The 15,779-nt window shown below is 53.9% G+C and overlaps 6 protein-coding genes across 6 annotated transcripts; 3 read left to right on the top strand and 3 right to left on the bottom strand.

The window, feature by feature from the left end:
- Nucleotides 1-2,641: 2,641 nt before the first annotated feature.
- Nucleotides 2,642-4,587, top strand: BDP55DRAFT_723418 (uncharacterized protein; the record flags this gene model as incomplete). Its single annotated transcript, XM_060578748.1, has 3 exons — nt 2,642-2,690; nt 3,467-3,921; nt 4,141-4,587. The coding sequence occupies 3 exons, from the start codon at nt 2,642-2,644 to the stop codon at nt 4,585-4,587; spliced, it is 951 nt and encodes a 316-aa protein (XP_060435531.1).
- A 548-nt stretch (nt 4,588-5,135) lies between these two features.
- Nucleotides 5,136-8,075, bottom strand: BDP55DRAFT_207000 (uncharacterized protein). The gene is made up of 4 exons (XM_060565973.1): nt 7,630-8,075; nt 7,243-7,563; nt 5,468-7,191; nt 5,136-5,397 (listed from the first exon to the last, which is right to left on the bottom strand). The coding sequence occupies exons 1-4, from the start codon at nt 7,811-7,813 to the stop codon at nt 5,365-5,367; spliced, it is 2,262 nt and encodes a 753-aa protein (XP_060435530.1). The 5' UTR covers nt 7,814-8,075; the 3' UTR covers nt 5,136-5,364.
- An 83-nt stretch (nt 8,076-8,158) lies between these two features.
- Nucleotides 8,159-8,911, bottom strand: BDP55DRAFT_644809 (DASH complex subunit Dad4). The gene is made up of 5 exons (XM_060573598.1): nt 8,823-8,911; nt 8,704-8,760; nt 8,605-8,649; nt 8,464-8,548; nt 8,159-8,415 (listed from the first exon to the last, which is right to left on the bottom strand). The coding sequence occupies exons 1-5, from the start codon at nt 8,823-8,825 to the stop codon at nt 8,387-8,389; spliced, it is 219 nt and encodes a 72-aa protein (XP_060435529.1). The 5' UTR covers nt 8,826-8,911; the 3' UTR covers nt 8,159-8,386.
- A 55-nt stretch (nt 8,912-8,966) lies between these two features.
- On the top strand, nt 8,967-9,956 carry BDP55DRAFT_644808 (YL1 nuclear protein C-terminal domain-containing protein). The gene has a single exon (XM_060573597.1). The coding sequence runs from the start codon at nt 9,101-9,103 to the stop codon at nt 9,707-9,709; it is 609 nt and encodes a 202-aa protein (XP_060435528.1). The 5' UTR covers nt 8,967-9,100; the 3' UTR covers nt 9,710-9,956.
- Nucleotides 9,957-10,686: 730 nt separating this feature from the next.
- BDP55DRAFT_644806 (Got1-like family protein) lies at nt 10,687-12,116 on the top strand. Its single transcript, XM_060573596.1, has 5 exons — nt 10,687-11,062; nt 11,162-11,188; nt 11,286-11,334; nt 11,411-11,426; nt 11,532-12,116. Exons 1-5 carry the CDS (start codon nt 11,032-11,034, stop codon nt 11,826-11,828), a joined length of 420 nt encoding a protein of 139 aa, XP_060435527.1. The 5' UTR covers nt 10,687-11,031; the 3' UTR covers nt 11,829-12,116.
- Nucleotides 12,117-13,367, bottom strand: BDP55DRAFT_644801 (profilin). The gene is made up of 5 exons (XM_060573595.1): nt 13,148-13,367; nt 12,978-12,993; nt 12,799-12,883; nt 12,566-12,712; nt 12,117-12,488 (listed from the first exon to the last, which is right to left on the bottom strand). Exons 1-5 carry the CDS (start codon nt 13,158-13,160, stop codon nt 12,354-12,356), a joined length of 396 nt encoding a protein of 131 aa, XP_060435526.1. The 5' UTR covers nt 13,161-13,367; the 3' UTR covers nt 12,117-12,353.
- Nucleotides 13,368-15,779: the final 2,412 nt, after the last annotated feature.

Below are 15,779 nucleotides of genomic sequence, written 5' to 3'. Positions count from 1 at the left end.
TCGTTAGTAAAGAATGAACAGACCTGCAACGTTGAAAGCGTCTCTTCTCCAATTCCAAATGTTGGGTTGGGTTTGCCAGTGACAAAGCAGCCACACATCCAAACTCGGGGCAGCAGTAGATGGAACGCATCACGCTGCGAGTAACATGTCCTTGGTTGAGTGAAATACATCCGTGTCTGCTGTCACGGTCGTCTTCCAGAACCGCGCACAGACTCCGCCATAGCTGCAGCACAGGGCATCTGGCGCCGCATGCCAGACGCGCCAAGCCATCGGGCTTATGTAAGTCAAACACCGGGAGTCGCGGTACGTGTTGACCGAGGAAAGCCCGCATACGTACCCATCCCTTCCCGCCGGAAGGAAAAGAGGGATTTCCTGGCAGCAAGTACTCCGTACGTACGGATACGACTGTACGAGTTGCCTTGCCTTAGGTAAACATCCGTACCATCCAGGTAGCTTTCCATGCCCTGCGTAAGCCACGGGGTGGGCGGGATATTTCCTACTCAAGCCTGGTACTTTCGTTAGAGGGGTCGGTTAATTATCTTACTGTCAATGGAACTTGTGGATGCTTACCTTTCCTCTGCTCTTGGGCTCACGGCCCAACTCGCGAGAGATGACCTAACTTGCGGGAATACGGTATTCGGCAAAGGCAAAGTTGTTCCACGATTGTTCTGGTCTGCTGTCTGCGGCCTGCTAGGGTGCCGAGTGGCTCCGGCGACTTTTCCAGTCGTCTCGCCCTACCTGTCATCGGCCATTTCGTAAAGTCCGTCGCGTCGCCCTTCCAATCACAAGTCGCTCTTCGGTCGGGTTAGTTCCTGCGGAGAAACTTGTTGGATGATGTAGACCGCAGTTAGGCCAATTTGGCCTGCATATAATTTTCCTCCCTGTGGTCTTGTGGATGAATTGTCGCAACTCGGAACGTCCCATTCCCTGAATGCTGACAAACCCGACTTGCTGACTGTTCAGGTTGAACGACATCAACTTGAACATGCAATGAATCCTTTGGGGAATGAATTGTCGTTGGTCCGCGGCTGACAACAAGCTCCGAACAGCTGATTACAGCGTGTTCCCACAATCTTATTCCTTCTGCCCCTGTTTCTCCCATCTCTGTCTCTTGTGCTATTTACCCACTGAACACTAGGGGGTAGGACTGCCTCACTCTTGTAGGATGGGAGTACGAAGAGAGACGATGTTAGGGATGGCGAGGACGGCAGGAGGGATGAAATTCTCAGGGCGGCCGACAGTATATCTGAAAGTTACTGAGCAGGTACCGCGAGGCAAACCGGTTGGAATCACGTGGCAGAGTCGTGCTGCCTGACACAACATCTTCGCCAGCGCCGGCCGAAGGAGAAAGTAAGGCTACACCGCAGATGTAAGTGTGCTGTCGCGGTGCGAGCACGCATGCTTTCAGCTCAGAGTTTGGACTTTCAGCTCCAAGCCCGGTACATAAGCACATAAGGTAAGGCAAGGTAAGGTACGGAGTACCTACTCCGTATATTCACTTTCAATAAGGTATGCGCAGATTGGCATGCACAGAGACAGCTCTAGCCTGCTTACCTATGACTCGAAGGGAAGGAAGGTCTTTCGTCTCTTCGTCGGGCAAGAGCTGCAGCATAGAAGCTCTGCCTGCCTTCTTACCTCATCTTTTGAGGTAAACCGTAAAGCCGACTGCTCGCATGGGACCTTCCTGCGTTGACTAAGGTAAGGGGTTTCCTGACCTGACCCCGTCGGCTCCGGGGAGTGCTTCCAGTCACCTTCCTCATCCCGCTGGACGGTACACAAGGCACCTCACATCGGGTCGGGGCAGGACATCCATTGCAGGAGGGAGGTCAGGTACGTACCTAGAAAAGGTACATGGCAAGCTCAAAGCAGGTACACACTCAAAGCACCTTGCCTTCCCCCGACAACCTGGAAGCAGAGAGCTGCCTGCACCTGCCTGCCTCCGCCCTACCGAGATTCCTCCTCGTCGCGTCCCTCTTCTTTCTTTCCCAATCAATCAATCAAACAACCAACAGATCCTTCATTCCCAGCCACGCGGTTTTTTTCGTCTCTGCTCTCTTCCCACTCGATGAAAACCTTGGATCCTTTTTTTCCATTGCAGATCCTTGGACCGAAAGACTGGCAGACAAGAAAAAACAGGACAACTCGATACACTCAACGCGTCGAACAGTGCTCTCCAACCACCTCTTCTCGGAAAGCTTCTCCCACACCTGGCTACACCTGGGGAAGGGGCACGCCAGTCACCATCCCAAGCAGCAGATCAGACCCGACGCAGATTGCATGCTTCTGCCGCGGATTACACACGGAAAAAAAAAAGAGGTCCAAGCTGCGCGACCCGACCTCTCTTACCTCCCATTACCTTCGCCTCACCTCATACTCTGGGTCCTAACCTCACCGGAACAGGTACGGTACCTACGGAATACCTTACGTTACCGCGTACAAATTACCCACACCCTCGTCAGGTTTCCCCTCCTCTACGACGCGCTAAGGTCGCAGACGATTACCTAAACATTCGTTGAACTGCCGCATCGGTACTCCGTCTCATCCAGTCTCATCATCCGGGCCCTCTTTATAAGTCCTGTCGGGTGCCTGTAGTAATCAATCCTCCGTTCCCTTCATGCTGAGTCAGAACCGGAGCTTGAAGATGCAGAGCGCTTCGCCCTCGTCCTCTGCGAATACCACCACTAACACAGGTAAGCTACTACTCACCTTTCTCGTTTCTCATTTCTCTGTTTCTCAGTTCCTATCCTCATGTCCAGTCCTATACACCCCACCAACTTGCCGTTTCGCCCGACCAGCGAGCGCTCTGCTAAACCCCGTCGATCCCGTACCGTTCCTCTCTGACCATTGCCCTCTCTCCCTCTTCTGCCTCTTTCATAATCCCGCCCTCCGGCAGCTGCCCTAGCCTTTTGCCTTACCTCATCTTTCATTCATTGCTCAGTACATTGTACTTGGCTCGGATCTCATGTACTTTGAGTGAGACGAACCTTTTTTTCTCGCTTTAAACTACGTTACAATCATCAATACCTGCTATATCCCAGGAGAGACCGGGCTACCTCTCACCAGCGTTGATATGTAATCACCCCCCAATCCCCCATCAGCTTCCTGTCCACCAGCGGCTACTGCAGGCTACCAGCCGTCCGAGATACAAGATTGCTCTCATTCGTTTCTGTATGAACAGAAGCTTGAAACAGAGGCAGATCGAATCAAAGACAGAAAGTCGGCTTATGCGGCTGTCGAATGGACCACTCTCAAATCTTCCCTCATCGTCTGACGGCGCATTTTCCACTCCCATATACCCCTGCTGCTCCGGCGACAACGTCGAACTTCAAGAAGCTCTTTTAGACTTCGATTTATCTTACCTTTTCAAGCCAAAACGGTCCCTGAATCTCACTGGTCTTTGATGACAAGTCTTGATTTTATACCGAACTTGGACACTGCTTGCTGACATGATATGTGCTGTCCATAGACGCCCACTTGCGCGCGCAGCTTGAGCTACTAAGCAAGCACACCGCGCCCGGCTCGACAGACAACGCGACCGGCCCAGCTCGCGGAGCTCGCCCTCAAGTTCCCAACCCTTTGACCGCGTCACCACCGCCGCCGGCACATGGCTATAGTAACGGCTCGACCTCGCCCACTGACGTCTTGCCGCCGATCGTTAATAACCAAGCCGACCCGGAAGCGCATATCCACCCTGATCTCCGAGCTCGAATCACGCACGCTCCAGCCGTCAACATGATGCCTGCCGGTGTACCAGTTCAACCGCAGCAGCAAATCGCGCCTCCCGTGACGACTGCCGGTCCTTCTACCGCACCTCCCGTTCATTCTCCCACAGAAATGGACTTGGACGACGGCGCGGAGGGTCGCAAGGCTAAGCGCGAACTGTCACAATCCAAGCGCGCCGCGCAAAACCGAGCTGCCCAGGTACGATAATCACAATCGAAAATGAAAGCGCTGGATCAATGGCGCGTGATATGCATTGCGCATGTCGCAGACGACTGTCGCAGCGCTCTTGATACATGGGAGACTATTGCTGGCTCGCCGACCAATCACTGCGACAGTGCCAACTGCATCCAGCGCGCCCACTCCAAAATCTCTAATATGACCTGATGATGAGCTTAAGCTAACTTGGATGCGCCACAGAGAGCTTTCCGCCAGCGAAAGGAGGGATACATCAAGAAGCTTGAGCAACAAGTTAGAGACTATATGGAAATGGAGGGACAGTACAAGACGATGCAGTCAGAGAACTACGCGTTGCGCGAGTACGTGATTCACCTCCAGTCACGCTTGCTTGATCTTCAGAGCGAGATCCCGCAGCCGCCGCCCAATGTCAACCTACAGCAACCGGCACTCCCGCCACCTTCGGTCCCGACAAGTGCCCCCGAAGCCCCGCCTAGCAATGCGGGTGCTGGTCCTCTCGAGGCCGTTGCGCAGGCAGTGGCCGGCTTGCAGGCCCAGGAGCAACTTGCGCAGAGGGATCAGTTCACAAGGCCCGAGGGGGCAACGAAGGAGGAGCCGCAACGTGAGGCTGATGGACCCATTGACCCATCGCTGCCGGATGGCCTTCCGGCACCGACTGCGTCCATGTGAGCGCGTCAAGAAAACGAGGACGTGTCGCATTTGAATCATGGTTTTCACGTCGCTGGCGTTGCGGTACAATGGTTTGTCAAGATATTACTAGTGGACTGGCGTTACCGGCATGGCTTCTATCCACCCGTTGTGGGTGTTTTTGTTTGCAATGCCCTCGGGTTTGATGTTCTTCAAAAGAGAGACGAAAGTAGGGATTTCGTAATTGTAACATTGACACGAGAGGCGAAGAGTGTCAAGGAGGGAGGAAATCGGGGACCTGAAGGAACTTGATACGAACCTCGAGGCGAAGCTCCGGCTTCGTCTTGAGTATTTACTGTCATTTATACCACTCGGGCCTTTACGCGACGTACATCGAGATCACCTCGGACAATGTTTCGTTTCATTACCACGAAGCCGAGGGTGACCTAGGCATCGTTGGAAAGTTTCATTGCAGATAGCTTCCGCAGAAATCCTTTTTTTGCATGGCCTCCTAATGAACTGTTGTCTTCTGCCTCCCCTCATACGATGCGACGTGTCAGAGACGTATGACCAAGGCTCGAACATGGTGAGATCATGAAGGGATAGCAAAACTCGGCTTTTTCTCTTTTCATCAATTAAACTGGTGGCAGACGAGTAAGAAGACGTGTTGAAAGTAACATAAGTTGATTGAAATAAAGCCCAGCATTTGAATTCTCCCATTTCCCCTTCCTCTTTAAGACGTCCCGTTCCCTAGCCATAAAACCTCGCCACTTGCTGCAAAGCGCCCCTCTCGATCTCTCTTTCTCCTTTTGTAACTAATTATACATATGAAGTATTGCCAAGGTCGTGTTCCTATGATCAAAAAATGTTAGCCTGTCTTTCTAGTTTCGAAAATGGGGGGATGGGTTTAAGTGAGACTCACCTTGAGATACTCGGAGCCCTTCTCCTGATACTCCTCCCGCGTAATCGTAGCAGCCTTCCAAGCATCCGACCCAGCCCACCCGGCAGCACCCTTCCACGCGTCAAGGAGGGCGTCCTCGGCGCGGCGAATGGCAAGCGGCGCGCCGGCGGGGAGAAGAGGCCTCAACCCCTCGCGGAGACGCTCGTCGAAGCCCTGGAACAGCGTGTTGCCGCCCGTGAGGAAGACGTCCTTTAAGAAATCGTCGCGGTTCGGCACGCCGCCCAGGCGCTGGTTGAGGATGTCGCCGACAATCTCGATAAGACCCCCTTGGTCGACGCCGGCAATGGACGGTTGGAAGACGACCTCGGGCACGCGGATGCGCTCGACGTTGAGGTGGATCTGGTTCAGCTCGGCCTGAGAGCCGGCGTCAAAGGGCCGCGGGCCACGCGCAAAGGCATGGAGCATCGAGGTCGACCAATCCGTCTTGGCCTCGTGCGTATCCTCGTAGCCAAAGTCCGGGTCGTAGCGCAAGAGGTCCTCCTCGTACGTCTTGAGGTTCGCCTCGAGGTTTTCCTCCTCCTGCTCGTCGTCGCTGTTGTCGCCGACGGTGATTTGGCGGTACACGCCCCAGTCGTCGTCATTTTGTCCAAAGTTGTCGTCGTCGCCGCCGCGGCGTCTCTTCTTGACCGGGTTGTCGGACGCAAGATTGGCGATGCTCTTCATGCGGATCTGCGAGGCGAGCGACTTGCGGTTGCCCAGGTCCTGCTTGAGGCGCTCGCGCTCCTTCATCTTTTGCAGCGTCACCTCGCGCGCCTGACGCCTCTCCTCGAGCCAGCCGTCGAGGTCGTTCTCACGGCGCTCCACGTCCAGCCGCTTCTCCTCCTCGACGCGGGCCTTTTCAGCCTCCTTTTCGGCCTTGGCGCGCGCGCGCGCGTCGTGGTTGGATTTCATGAGCTTTTGCTGGCGCTTGGCCTTGATGCCCGCGTCGTCGAGCTCCTCGTCCGGTACATCGAGCAGGTCGAATACTGGCTCTTGTTGCTCCTCTGCGGGGTCGCCGCCAACATCCTTTGTACGAGCCTTCTTGACAGCCTTCTCGAGGGTGGCGATGGCTCTCTCGAGCGCCGCTTCGTCCTTGAGGTCGTTGCTATCGAGCAGCCGCCTGACCTCCTTCTTGTTGGTCTGCTGCTCCAGCTTGATCTGGAGCTTTTTGTACTGTTCTAGCTCGTTCTCCTTGCGCATAAGCTTTTCAAGGCGCATCTTCGCAGCTTGTTCCTGTAACCGCCGGCCGCTCTCCTTCTTCCGCTCGGCAATGCGAGCCAACTCCTCCTCCGTCTTTTGCACAATGACTTCCTCCGTGAAGGGGTACTGGATGACAATGTCCCGGTCCTCTAGGCCGGTCCAGTCCAAGTAGCCTCCCACCTCGGTATTGTAGTCTTTTGAGACATAAGCATGGTCGCGCAGCATGTGCTCGGCCTGAGATACGTTGAGCTTCCCGTTGAAAGCAGGGTACTTCAGCCGAATCAGCTTCAGCAGGTACTCTGCCGCATGCCATCCTCCCCAGTTCAATCTTGTAGCTTGGCTCAGCAGGGCCTTGTGATTGTAAACGGGTATAACGTGTGTAGAGGTGTAGGATGACGAGACCACAATGCCTGTATTTCCCTTGTTGTGTGTGTAGGAGAACAGCGAGTCGATACCGTACGCTAGGGAGGGTGCGCCGTAGCATTCGAAGACAATTTCTGTCATAGCTTTGGATACGTTAACTGTTGGTCTTTACATGCCGCGAGAAGCCAGCTTACATTTCCGTGAGTAGGGCAAGTTGGCAACCGCCTCCGTCATGATAATGGGCATGTCGATGGATGAATCGTCTCCGTTCAAGCCGAGCTTCAGAAAGATGTAGTCGAGAACGTGCTCCATGACATCCCAGTTGCTGACAATTCCCGTCCCTTGTTCGTGCGCATATCGTGTGTGACTCCTAGCTGTCGTGTCAGCGTAGCAGTCGCTGCCCGCAAATGAATACGTCTTTCCGGCTTTTCGGTCGCGGTATTTGGCCATGATCGGTGGGATGTTGAGCCTCGGTTTCTCTTCAAACGACCATCCTGCGCGGACAGTCGAAGATCCTATTGACGGTCAGTCAGATAAGCTGCCTTCGCTATGTGCGTCTCTCGGAGACCTTGCGAGCTTACCATTGTCGATTACGATGGCCGCGCCTCGGGAAGACTGCGCTAGTGCCTTCTCCCGTCCATCCTGCTGCACCGGAATCGGCTTCTCGAACTTGGCTTCCTTGACCTGGAAGATCTTGGCGGGCGGGTACGTCCTCTCGGGAGGTCCTGGCAGAGGGGGGAGCTCGCCCGTTGCTGAGGGCGCCATCGCAATGTTCGTGTGTTGGAGGAAAGGTCTAAGGTGTCGCAGTGCGACGGACCATGCTGGGGATTTACGGGCAGTGGTTGATGTATTTTGAAGCTGTACAGCTGGCGACGTCTTCGACGGGGAGGATTGTCAAGGTAAGATGCGTCTACGTCACGTGCGTCGCGTTCAATGCGTCTACTTGATTACGGTTGATGAAGCTGCGATGCGCCGTTGTTGCGAGGCTGCGAGGCTGTAAATTTCAGTGGACCCTGCCCGGCTTGTGCTGCTCAGGTTGCAGCGCAGCTACGCGATCTTAGCGCAGCGAAGGTACGAGGATCTTGGGAAGCGATGTGCACCGTCTGACAACATTCAAATTCACTTGCAAGATCTGCCAACCTCAAAGTTTCCATGGCCTTTGGAAAATGGAAGATACTGCAAAAAATACTGTTTATTCAGGATTCTGAAGTTACTCTTCAGAATTGGCTTCTCAAGGGGTATCTGCTCTAAGACTTGTGAATTGCGCCTGGAAATGTCATCAATCTTGTCTCATTCCTCATCCATGCTCCCAACGCGTAATCACGGGTTCTGCAATCCTTAAGCAGGCGGCTTCAGGTTGTCCGTAGCTGGCTCAGAATTAGCATTGATTCATCATGCATCGTGACAGAACTTACCCTCGAGATGGAACAAGACATTGGACTGGTAGTTCTTGAACATTTGAGCGACGAGTTCAACGTTCATGTTCTCAATATTGATCTCCTGAAATCCTGCATTAGGCAAGGCGAAATGACATGTAATAAAAATGAGTAGCTTACCTGCAGTGACCTGTTCATGACCATGACGGCCTCGTTGAGTTTCTCCTGAGACTGTATAAGTCGATAACCAAGAGGGGGTCATTGATGAGAGCAACATACAACATTGGTTATGATGCGAGAAAGCAGCAGGTTCTGTTGGTGCTCATGAGGGCTCTCCTGTTTGTTTCATCAGAACATATTTCATACCGAATTGGGAGCGACCTTGTCCAGAACCATACCATTTTGACGGGCAGGTATTTGTGGTTGTGATGTGTTTGTTTACTCGGTCAAAAGGACCCCACCACAATCGCAGATGACTTAACTCAGACAATGCTCTGGGCATCACTCACCGAGTTCACCGAGCCCCTACCATAGCGGTGAGCACCGGCAGAATAAGCTACCCGGTCACTGCTTGCCTCGTGTTGCGCAACCGGCCATTCACCTCCAATTCATACAGCAAAGCCTCGAGATCGCAGCTCAAACATCCGAAACCGCACAATCTTATATCACAAACGAAATGGCGGCCCCGAAAGAAGCAACAGAGGCGCAGATAGCCCACCAAGCCCTCCTCGACGAGCTCGACATCCACTCCATCCACAAGAGCTTCCGCAACCCCTCCTGGAAACCCAACCAGCGCCGCAACAAGAACATCAAGACAATCCTCGGCGACGCCTCCCGCCGCGAGGCCTCGGCCCTGGCGACCCCGCAACAAGAGGAAGTCAGCGCCGCGGCCACGCCAGCCGGGAAGCAAGGCGACGACGGCCTGTCCACGAGCGGCGCCTCGACGCCCGCGGCCGGCAGTGCCAGCAACGGCAACAACAGCAACCCGAACCTCGCGCAGGCCTCGCGTAGTCTCTCGAAGCTCGTGCTCGAGAAGAGCCTGCGTCCCAACGGTGCCGCCGGTGGTTCGGGGCCGAGCGTCACGTACACCAACGTCGAGTCGGCGCCGTCGCTGGCGCACACGAAGCGGTATTGCGATATCACGGGGTTGCCGGCGCCGTACATTGATCCCAAGACGCGGTTGAGATATCACGACAAGGAGGTGTTCGGGCTCATTCGGACTCTGCCGCAGGGCGCGGCTGAGCAGTACCTCGAGGCACGTGGTGCACATACTGTTCTCAAATAAGGAGTGTCTACAGCTTTGCATCTTATGGACTAGCCAGACAACGGCGGCGGCAGCAGGAGGCAGGAGACATGATGGTGTCACTTTTCACGGTTCGGGCGTTACTGGAGGTCAAGACTGTGGTCATAAACCAAGTTTCGGAGTCACTGGGGGTTTCAAGCGGAATAAGTCTTTTTCAATCAAGACGATGAGTATATATCATACGAATGAGCTATCAGGTTTGGGAAATCTATGAATGTGCGACCAACAAAGTCAAATCTCAACTATGCAGCCCTGCGCCTTTCAGCATAGGGTGTTAGATGACACTCCGGCTTAATCGTGATAAACTGTTGTTCTTCGCCTGTGAATCGACAGATTACCGAGAACGTATGGGAAACGAAACTCAGTTGCTATAACTTGAAGCTACAGCCGCCGCGGCGGAACTGCTATGCAGTTGTGTTTTGCTTACCGTTGGGTTGAAGAGCATCAGACTTGCTTGAGTACGGTCGCAAGGGCGATCTCGCTCATATGTCAGCTGTACTGGAGCTGATGGTCTGGATGCCCTTTTCTGTGTCAACAGAGCATCGCCGCGATATTGCTGTACTCCATCGCGAGGTCCAGCGATTTGCTGGATAGCAATAGTTGCCCAACTAGTGGAAAACGTAGAGAAGAGTGATCCGTAGAGAAACTAGTTGCGACAAGTGTCAACGAATTTATTGACTAGGAAACGCATAAAAGTGTTTCCAAGTGCACCATGGGTAACCTCGCCAGCCGGCCGTTCCTGATGCGCGTGTCGTCGAGTTCTTCAGGGGCGCGTTCAACACTGGGTTGATGTTGAAGGAGCATGATGGATTTTTTTCCAACTGCAGCGCGGGTTAAATCCATCGTGGGAAAATTGAAGACACGACACAATTGGCTGACCTTCAGAAATGGGCCCACATAATCTTAGTAGCTTTTCGATGCACCGCGCACCCGTGGCACACACCCCCAAACCCCCAAGAGTTAGGTTCGTTCTGTGACGGCGCGGCCAAGCACCAAGAACTGCAGCAAAGACCCCTGCTCGCGTGCCAGCGGCCGGCACCTTTCCCCCTGGTGATCTGTTCTTTGTTTAATCAAAGAATATTACGGCATCTCAGTCCAACTATACGCCAATCCTCTCTCGCGTATCTCTCATCCTCTTTACGCGATTGCAACGCCCTCTTCGGATTCTTCTCATCCTACAGCTACGTACAACGAGCACCCCTCGAACGACCGAATTGAAGCTCTCCTCTTATCCGACCACTCCCGTACACATACACACATCCCTCGACCTCGAGCTCGAACGAAGCTAGGAGCATATACCCAAGATGGCGTCAATGTGGATGTCCGATTCTCAAAGTACGTCTCTTTACGCCCAGCCGTATGGGCAACACCGCACCGATTTTGCGCAGCTTCTACATGCCGTGTCAAGGACTATAGCTGACCTTTTGTTCACAGAAATTGGAGTAATATTTTGCTCCGGAGGTACGTTTTGCGCCATCGCCAGCAACGCTCTGGCGCATCGAGTAGCACACGCAGAAAGGGAGATTCACAGGAGCTAACTTCTCTGCGCTTCCGACAGGAGGTTTCTTCCTCATCGGCGGAGTCATGATGTTCTTTGACCGAGCAATGTAAGTCGTCTTCCTTGAGGACTTGAGCTCTTCCACTTGGAATTCACGACAAGCGCTAACATAAATCCTTTCTCAGGCTGGCCATGGGAAACGTACGATGCCCCTCCACCCTGTCTTCATTCTCCCTGACCACATCCTATGCAACCTACGAAGAGAGAGAAAAAAAAAAGCTGACCAGCCAACCTCCCAAAAAATAGATCCTCTTCCTCATCGGCCTTACAATCATCATCGGACCCCAAAAGACGCTCCTCTTCTTCGCGCGGAAACAAAAGGCAAAGGGCACGGCCGCCTTCTTTGGCGGACTCGCGCTCATCCTGCTACGCTGGCCCCTGATCGGCTTCTGCGTCGAGCTGTACGGCATCATGGTCCTCTTTGGCGACTTCCTCGGCACGATTGCCGCCTTTGCGCGGAATATCCCCGTCATTGGGCCGTATATCGGGACCGCGGTCGATCGGTCTGGCGTTGGTCGCCGGAACGCCGAGTTGCCCGTGTAAGTTCCATCGGAAGGCGGGTGATGTATCAACGTATCAATGATTTCGGGGGCCACTGGAATGACGATGCTCTTTTGGACGGGAGGGAATTAAGCGTATAGACGGATTGTATACCATTACGGTGCAGGTCGGGTCCTGACCTATGATTTGATAAGACTTGTAATTACACGCGAATTTGCTTTTCGGTTCATGGGACAAGGCGAGACCTTGGACTAGAGACGACGGACTCGCTCAGGGATAATGAATGAATGGGGAGACACTTCATAATTATCTGGCACAAGGAGAACATAAACACGCATCAGTGACACACAGGGTTGGCCGCGGCTAAGCAAAGATTCCGCCATTGGTAAACTCTTGCTAATCTAGTGTTCGTCGATTCGTATTGTCAACATCCTCGTGTGTACGCGGGAGCGAGATGCCCAGCCTGCCTCGCACACAGTAACTCCAGGGGTTTATTTCCTAGAGCTGCAAAAACCCCCCCGCGCGCCCCGCCTCACGCCATCATCTCTTCTCCCCGGGGCTGGTATTCTAGTAGCTCACACTGACGAGGTAGTCTGCCAGCTTCTCCACTGCCAGGGTAGCGCTGCCGGCCTGCGCGTTCTCGCCGTGGTGGCCGAGAAGGATGGCCTGGGTCGACTTGGCTACGGCGATGCCCTCCTTGCCCTGTTCAAACGATTCAAGTCAGCCCTTCTGCGGATGATGCCATGCTTTTGTGCTTTCGGTGTGTGGTGCGCCCAAACCTTTCGCGCGTAAATGGCACCCTCCTCGGCACGGGCCATGACGTATCTCTCGCCGCCAATGAACAGACCGTCGGCAAAGGCCTTGTCCTTGACGTCCGACTTCCCGGTAACGATGTCGGCAACGACCTTCATCTCCGTGGCGGAGAGCTGCATTGCGCAAGAAAGATTGTTAGTAATAGTACAGGTAGCAAAGGGGGGTCGTTGGTTTGGCGATTGAAGGCGGGATAACATACGGTGAAACCGGCGCTCGATGCCCACGTGCTGTCACCGGCAATGCTGATGATGGCGGCCTTGTCAATGTGGCCGGTGCCGACCAAGCTACAGATCCCACGTCAGTCTTTCCTGGTCCATTGTATAGCTCAACGATCCTCGCGATGCGAAAGCCGTGAACAAAATGCTGGTGCAAAGCTACCTGGTGTCAACGTAAGCTGTAGAGAGAGGTCGTTAGCTCATTCTGATGATTCTCGAGGTGGGGGTTCCTTCGGGGTTGGCTTCTCCCTCTCCCTCACTGTCTCCCTCCTGAGAGCTGCCAACACCCGCATCGGCCCCTCGTGGGGGTGGGAGATTGCGAAGTGAGCTTACCTTGCCACGACATGATGAAGGAAGGAAGACGGGAGGAAATAAGAGACTAGTGCTCGCTGGTGCAAATAACAAAAAAAGAGACAAGAAGCTTCTCTGTGTTCGAAAGGGGGTGTGCAAAAAGCTCAAGCTTTGACGCGGTGTGGGATATGGAGGGGAGGAATTTCGGTTTGTGACTGTTGATGTTTCTTGTTCCTCTTTCCTGCCTGACGTTTGCCCCTCTCTGCTCCGAGGAATACCTCCATTACCTTAGCAAACCAATTTTTAGGTCCAGCGGGCCGGGCGGGGTATCACGCTACCTGCTGAGAGGTCATTGCTTGTGCCAAAGTAGCGGTGCGGGGTACTTTCTTCAGCATCGCGGGCATCGTAGGCGAATACCTCCGTTTCTCGTTGCTTCCACCCCCCGGCAACTGTAAGGTGCTTTGTTCAGGAAACGTCCAGCAATGTCATGCAGCTACACAGTAAGGGACTGCCAAAGAGTTGCTGTACCTTATCCGAACATTCTAACCCAGCTTCTGATTCCCAGCCTTGTCTGATGAATTGAGTCCCCCCCCCATCTATCTATCTACCTGTACGCAGTATTCCGTACCCGAGGTAGCTAATCCACTCGAGAGAGAGCTCAACGAGTCCACACGATCCGCCGGGTATTCCCATCACCGCCTTTATAGCCATTACCTTGCTTCAGGTAGGTACCCTACCTTACCGCCTTACGTATCTCCCACCTGGGTGCCACTTCCGGAAGCTGCCCCGCCAAACGCATTGTTGAGTCACGTGATGGCGGGGTGACTGTGCGAGAATGCCGCGAGAAGGCACAGTACGGACACGGCATTGTCGGTCCCACCCATTTGAGGGCCGTCACCGCCTCAGCTCGCCACATTCAATGCGCCACGGAAGCGGCCCCCATTTCCCATCTCCGCCAAGCTCAACACATCTCTGCCGGCGGCCCGGCAGAGCTCTAGCCCACCTTCCATCTCTATCGTCGTTGTTGGTATCAATAATTTTTGGTTTTCAGCAGGAATGAAGGAGCGAAACAGACGACTGACAGATAGAGTGTGAGGAAGGACGTGCAGAATGGAACCATTAGAAGGAAGGAGCTACTTCCCAAATATGTTTGGTTCGTCCATGCAAGAAGGAGCGCATATCCCATGTTAGCCACCACAGCTACTTCAGCCCGACTTGCGCTCCATTTTCCATTTCCTATCTATCTTTATTCTGTCTGCCTGCATGCGGTCAACAGATCTGCCTACAAGCGGCGAAGTCGAGCACGCTTGATCACCGACGGAAGTCCGCCCACAACGCACCTCGGAGTCCAAAGACGGGACGTTTCCGTCTTCAGCTCGGCCCTGCGCAGTCGCAGTCGTCTATCCAACCGATCGGGTCTTTGGACTTTTTGTCCCCATAACGCTGGGTTCCAGGCTGTACTGCATCTCTCCCAGGCTTTGGCCTCTCTTCATCAGACGGGATCCCGCTCGCCAGCGTACACGTCTGATCATCTGGATAAACTATCAGAGTTGTTTCCACTCGAGGCCTCTCACGGGATGCTACACTGTTAACGGATCGTCACCCGGGGCACCGCCTACGTTACGCTTGATCCGCTGCTGTCTCACACCTTAAATGACGGCCCTGGTCGTCTTGTCATCCCAACAACGTTTCCCGGCTCCCAAGTCCTGACTTTGCACGGATTCACGAATCCATCTACGGGCTAGGAAAGAATCGAAACAAAGACTGAAGTTCTTAGAAGAGACACAGACACCAAAGCCCAGACTTATTCTATTCGTAGAATAATCAGCCGGGAGGAACTGCTTAGCTTGGGATCGGTTGCCGCAAACCTACTTGCAGGTGCGGCGGAGGGCTCGGCTTACACGACGACTGGGTAAACTCAACCAACCATGCAAGGAACGAGCTGCATCTGCATGACATTATTCGTGAACATCACATGAGTGATGAAGAACACGAAAAGGGATTCGAGGCATCACTTCAGACGAACTTTGAGAACACGGCATGCTGTTCATCAAACCAGTTTTACTTTTTGACAGCAATGCGATCACCTCCTGGCAACAGGGTATGCTATCTTCGGAGTACCGGGGCACACTTGGCGATGATTTCTTCAGGGGCGTCTTTACGGCATCTCTTGACTGACGATATGTCTTGGAAGCGACCAGAACGACAGGGTGTCTTCCTGAAGGCCAGCAAAGTCTTTACTCGCGCTCTGGCCACCCAACGGACACACTGGCTGGCGGATTTGCAATCTTGAGACGATCATTCGGCTGTTCACCCTGGACGAGACAGTCCAAACCCAGTCGCTGGATAGCCTTGCTGCATCCTCCCATCACCTCTAAGCTCCTGATCTGCCCTGATACCTGGTCAGCCTTGTCACACAGGACTCCTCAATAGCCTGCGATTCTTTGGGGCAATTCTAGCCTCCAGGGCCTCGGAGATGATCTGACTGTGGGCCTATCGTGGACCGAGAAGAACCACAGGTGCTTGTCAGCGCCTAGGCCTAAGCGTACAGCACGTCGCACGCAGCCAACGCCAAAAAGTTCGAGAACAACAAACTCTCCAACGCTCGGCAACGCCCACCTCAGCAACAGCGCTCCGTGTCCCGGGAAGTCTGTTTCAATACGACGCCTTCTAA

The sequence above is a fragment of the Colletotrichum godetiae genome, assembly GCF_030913485.1.
Source record: "Colletotrichum godetiae strain CBS 193.32 chromosome Unknown BDP55scaffold_3, whole genome shotgun sequence".
NCBI lineage: Eukaryota > Fungi > Ascomycota > Sordariomycetes > Glomerellales > Glomerellaceae > Colletotrichum > Colletotrichum godetiae.
Note: the sequence above shows the minus strand (reverse complement) of the source record. Positions and strands in the feature narration are given on the sequence as shown.

Coding starts and splice junctions, on each gene's coding strand:
- BDP55DRAFT_207000 (XM_060565973.1), bottom strand. CDS start 7,813: ATGGCGCCCTCAGCAACGGGCGAGCTCCCCCCTCTGCCAGGACCTCCC. Junction 7,192..7,242: donor CTTGCCCTACTCACGGAAAT/GTAAGCTGGCTT, acceptor ACGTATCCAAAG/CTATGACAGAAATTGTCTTC. Junction 5,398..5,467: donor AGGGCTCCGAGTATCTCAAG/GTGAGTCTCACT, acceptor TTTTGATCATAG/GAACACGACCTTGGCAATAC.
- BDP55DRAFT_644809 (XM_060573598.1), bottom strand. Junction 8,650..8,703: donor CTCGCATCATAACCAATGTT/GTATGTTGCTCT, acceptor ATACAGTCTCAG/GAGAAACTCAACGAGGCCGT. Junction 8,416..8,463: donor TGTCTTGTTCCATCTCGAGG/GTAAGTTCTGTC, acceptor ATTCTGAGCCAG/CTACGGACAACCTGAAGCCG.
- BDP55DRAFT_644808 (XM_060573597.1), top strand. CDS start 9,101: ATGGCGGCCCCGAAAGAAGCAACAGAGGCGCAGATAGCCCACCAAGCC.
- BDP55DRAFT_644806 (XM_060573596.1), top strand. CDS start 11,032: ATGGCGTCAATGTGGATGTCCGATTCTCAAA. Junction 11,063..11,161: donor GTGGATGTCCGATTCTCAAA/GTACGTCTCTTT, acceptor TTTTGTTCACAG/AAATTGGAGTAATATTTTGC. Junction 11,189..11,285: donor AGTAATATTTTGCTCCGGAG/GTACGTTTTGCG, acceptor CGCTTCCGACAG/GAGGTTTCTTCCTCATCGGC.
- BDP55DRAFT_644801 (XM_060573595.1), bottom strand. Junction 12,713..12,798: donor CATCGAGCGCCGGTTTCACC/GTATGTTATCCC, acceptor TGCGCAATGCAG/CTCTCCGCCACGGAGATGAA. Junction 12,489..12,565: donor GTGCCATTTACGCGCGAAAG/GTTTGGGCGCAC, acceptor TCGTTTGAACAG/GGCAAGGAGGGCATCGCCGT.